Source organism: Hippopotamus amphibius, chromosome 4, assembly GCF_030028045.1.
Source record: "Hippopotamus amphibius kiboko isolate mHipAmp2 chromosome 4, mHipAmp2.hap2, whole genome shotgun sequence".
Taxonomy (NCBI): domain Eukaryota; kingdom Metazoa; phylum Chordata; class Mammalia; order Artiodactyla; family Hippopotamidae; genus Hippopotamus; species Hippopotamus amphibius.
Genome location: NC_080189.1, coordinates 100,671,931 through 100,676,709, shown reverse-complemented (window position 1 = coordinate 100,676,709; position 4,779 = coordinate 100,671,931). Strand labels below are relative to the sequence as shown.

Sequence of the window (4,779 nt, the reverse complement as noted above, 5' to 3'; positions counted from 1 at the left end):
GCCAAGAAGGGATGAAAAGTGCAAGAATGTTATGATGGGGAAACACCTGCAAGAGAACGAGGGGAGGGGGCGGGGCAGCTGGGAGTGTGGGCAGACATGACGCAAGTCTTACTTAAAGTGAAGGAGACGTGTTGGGGGGCGGGGCGGGTGGAAGGGTCCCAGAGTGCAGTGCGGCACTTGTAAGTTTTGTGAGACTGCTGCAGAGTCCTAGAGCCGATGCTGGCCAGTAGAGGGGTCCAGCATCTCCAAGGAACCTGCCTGCACTAAGTCATGGGCTGGGAGTAGTGCATGGGAGACAAGCATCTATGTAAACTCAGTGGTAAATTTCAGAGCAAGGCAGCTAAAGCCCTTGGGTCAGTTACATGCTGTGTAGTTGGTCTGTCACATACAGTCTCATGGCTACCACCATGTTCAGTAAATATGGATTCAGCAATCAATTATCAAGCAACTAAGCACCAAGTGCCACCCTCAGCACACCCTTAGTACACATGCACCAAACACGAACATAGTAAAGGCTGCATCCTTACATTTACAGAGTTCAAAATCTAATGAGAAGACAAACATGGAAAAAGCAACTACCACAAAACATGAAAGTGTGAGTGTTAGAGGCATGTCCCAAATACTACAGGAACAATAAACTCGACCTGCAAAGTCAGAGCTATAACTGCAGAGGAAGGAAAAGTTAAGATATGCCTTAAAGAATGTCTAGGTATGCACCCGCAGGAGATTGCAATCAGAAGGAAATCACCTGTGTGTGATGGGCTCTTATTGTTTATCTCAAATATCTGCAGCCCCTCCCTGGAGGATGGGTGTACTTCCCTATCTCACTAATGCCAGACGACCTCATGGAATGTGAACAGAAATGGCTCGAGGCACTTCTGGGGGAAGCTTTAGCAGCCAGCCCATGGTGTATTTGCCCTGATCTCTATTTTTCTCTGACCAGAAAGGATCCAGAGAGGCAGCCCCAACAGCCTGCATTCCAGAGTGAAGATGACATGAATCAGAGCAGCAGCTGTCTCATGAGGGACACGTGGCGTGAGTGAGAAATAAACTTTTGTTTCTATAACCCATTAAGATTTGTGAGGACAGCAGAACCTAGCACCCCAGCCTGTATCTGATGCAGTGATGGAGGTGGGACAGAATCCGGTCACAGAGTCTCCTTTGACATGTTTCAGATGTGGGGAATAGCCCACAGGCAGTGGAGTCCCAGTGAGGACATTTAACCAGGGAGCAGAAATGAGCAGACCTGGTTTGTAAAGTGTGGTTAGGAAGCCTACAGGGATGCGTTGTAATTATCCAGAGAAGAGTCTCTGAGGGCTAACTCAGTGACAGGGATGGGCGGTGAGGATAGAGGATGGGTGGATTTCCGTGACCTGCAGAGGGAGATGATGGTCGGCGGAAAGGGTTGTGCGTCAGTGGTCACAGCACACCCCCAATACGCAGGGGAGAAGCAGCTTCAGGAGAGCTGAGACAGCATTTGATTTTTGAATAGGAAGTTCCTTCAGGACATCCCTGTGACAACACACAGTAGGTTCTAGGAAATATCGCTATATGTTTGGAGTTTGGATAGCACTGACCTGAATCCCTTTAATAGCTGACTTTTAGAGAATTTTAATCTTGTCTTTTTGGACAAGATTAAAATGGCCCAAATGGTCACTATGAGTAAGTTTGGTCCATTAAGAGAAGGGGGGGAAGACTTCCCTGGTGGCGCAGTGGTTAAGAATCTGCCTGCCAACACAGGAAACACGGGTTCAATCTCTGGGCTGGGAAGATCCCACATGCAGAGGAGCAACTAAGCCCGTGCGCCACAACTACTGAGCCCGTGTGCTGCAACTCCTGAAGCCTGTGCACCTGCAGCCTGTGCTCCACAACAAGAGGATCCCCTGCTCGCTGCAACTAGAGAAAGCCTGCATGCAGCAACAAAGACCCCACGCAGCCAAAAATAATACATTTTAAATAAATAAATAAAAAAATAAAATGAATATCCATTGAAATTTGTTAAATGTTTAAATAAATAAATAAATAAATAAAGGGGGCGGTGGGGATGAGTTGCCCCACTTAGGCGGCCGAGCTCCCTTCCAGACCACAGGGCCCCGTCCCTTGTACAGGCTTTCCCTACACTCAGTGGCCTTGAGTGTGAACTTTTGTTAGCTTTTCTTTTTTCCTTAACACAGATGCAGAGGGATGAGAGGTCATCTTAGTCCACATTAACATCATTGATCCTTGAAAGTCCTCTTCTCTTGCGTTTTTTGAATTTTCTTTTATCTCCATCCTTCACTGCCAGCTGCCACTTTCCCCACGATCAACCATCCTAATTTATTTAACATATACATTTTCATTGGTGTGTATTCTTACAAGACGTGTATTTTGGGGGGACTTATGATGTTTAATTGAGCCAAATGTTACTGTGCTATATTTCACTGTGTTTCACACTTGACTCTCCTGGCACAGATAGCAGTTTTCCTGTCTACTTTTTGGTCATGTCACCCAGGTTGACTCCTACTTCCTGCCATTGACACTGCACAACCCAGACTGGGACTTGAACCCACTGTCTTTTAATTAAAATCACATACCTGGTCTCAGGACCGACTGAAGTTCGGGTTCTTTATGTCTCAGTGCAGAAAGAATTCAGTGAGAGACAAAGCAATAGGTAAGAAGTGGATTTATTTAGAGATATACATTCCATAGACAGAATGTGATCTGTCTCAGAAGGCGAGAGCAGCCCTGGGAGAAACACACTCCACAGAGTGTGGACCATCTCAGAAGACAAAAAGCCCCAAAATATGGCATGCTTAGTTTTTAATGGGCTGGGTAATTTCATTGGCTAATGAATGGGACGATTATTCCAACTATTTCACAGAAGGGGTGGGGATTTCCAGGAATTGGGCCACCACCCACTTTTTGGCCTTTTATGGTTGGCCTTGGAACTGTCATGGCACCTGTGGGTATGTCGTTTAGATGCTAATCTATTACAATGAGTGCATACGAGGCTCAAGGTCTACTGGAAGTTGAATCTTCTGCTATCTTGGACCTTGTTTCTAACCAGTTTATGTCATACCCAAGGCTATGTCATTCTTTTAAAGGTTGTGCCCTGCACCCTTCTTTCCAACTTCACTATCACAATGAACTCTGCACACATCTAACTTGTATCCTTTTGCAGTCAACTCTTTGGAATGTATAGGCAGACACACACAGTATACATAAGGTACTCATTCTTCACCTGCCTTAGCAGGTGGTCCCCAGGTGGGTACCAGTCTACCCTCCACTCACTTGTTCATGGACGTTCCCAAACCCCCACATCTCTGCCAACACTTGGCATTATGCAACATTCCAATTTTTGCCAATCTAGAAGTATTAAGTGATATCTCATTTTTTTAAATTTGTTTTAATGATTTCAAATAAATTGGAGCATCTCTTCATATCCTCGCTTGGCTTTATTTTCCTCTTCTGTTTCTGGTTTCTAGAACTTACTGATTCCTTGAAAATAGAGATTAATGTTTTATTATTATTGCTGTTTTTACTGCTTGGCAGGATTTTCTTTTGCATTCTAGATAGCAATTGTGTTTCACCTTTACACCTTCCGTAATTATCCCATAGTCCTTGGATATTCTGTTGTGTTTTTGTTGGTGGTGGTGGTCGTGGTGGTGGTTTGTTTTTTGTTTTGTTTTGTTTTTTCTCTTTGCTTTTCCATTTGGAAAGTTTCTGTTGCACTGATTCTTTCCTCAGATGTGTCCAGTCTGCTGGTGAGCCCACAAAAGGCAGTCTTCATTTCTGCTTCAGTGTTTCTAATTCTCATATTTTCTTTTAATTCTTTCTAAAAGTTTGCATTCTCTTTAATTACATTACTCACCTCTTCTCGTATGTGAACCATTTTCCCATCATTGTTCTTAACGTATTAATCATGGTTATTTTAAATTCTCTGTCTAATTATTCCAAAATCCCTCTCTCTGCCATATCTGAATCTGGAATTCTTTGCCTCTTTGGATTGTATTTTTTCCTTTTATCATGCTGTGTAATTTTTGTTGAAAGCAGGACATGAAAAAAGGTGGGTAAAAGGAACTGAGGTTAGGTTGTGGTTCCGCTTCCGCGGTGGAGACATGTGCATGTCGGTGAGTTGGTGCGGAGTTCCTCTCCGCGCGCGTGGCCGCGCCGGGATGGATTCCTCTTCCTCTTCCTCCGCAGCGGGTTTGGGCTCGGTCGACCCGCAGCTGCAGCATTTTATCGAGGTGGAGACTCAGAAGCAGCGCTTCCAGCAGCTGGTGCACCAGATGACGGAACTTTGTTGGGAAAAGTGCATGGACAAGCCTGGGCCAAAGTTGGACAGTCGGGCCGAGGCCTGTTTTGCTAACTGCATTGAGCGCTTCATTGATACAAGCCAATTCATCTTGAATCGACTGGAACAGACCCAGAAATCCAAGCCAGTCTTCTCAGAAAGCCTTTCTGACTGACCTCAGCATTACCTCTTTGGAAAAGGAAGGTAGTTCAAGAAATGGAGGGCCGTCGATGGGATGGTTGAAGAAAAGGCTCTGGGGGTGTTGGCTCCCTCCTTTGTCACTCTTGGGACATCCTGTCATCTGAGGATGAACAAAGACCAATTTTTGCGTGTGGTGGGGGGTGGTTTGAGGGTCAAATGTGTTTGGGGTTGTGTTTTTTAATGCTAATCTTGTGAAAACAATTGACAGATGAATGGAAAACTCTACTAGATGTATATTACTGTATGTGGGATGATGCTTTTCTCATAGTCCCATTAACTGCTTCCTATCATTTTAATAGTGGGAC

The 4,779-nt window shown here is 44.8% G+C and overlaps 1 protein-coding gene across 1 annotated transcript; it reads left to right on the top strand.

The window, feature by feature from the left end:
- Positions 1 to 4,154: 4,154 nt before the first annotated feature.
- On the top strand, positions 4,155 to 4,448 carry LOC130852506 (mitochondrial import inner membrane translocase subunit Tim8 A-like). Its single transcript, XM_057733574.1, has one exon. The coding sequence runs from the start codon at positions 4,155 to 4,157 to the stop codon at positions 4,446 to 4,448; it is 294 nt and encodes a 97-aa protein (XP_057589557.1).
- Positions 4,449 to 4,779: the final 331 nt, after the last annotated feature.

What these genes read in the sequence shown, in the direction of transcription:
- LOC130852506 (XM_057733574.1), top strand. Translation starts at nt 4,155, where the DNA reads ATGGATTCCTCTTCCTCTTCCTCCGCAGCGGGTTTGGGCTCGGTCGAC.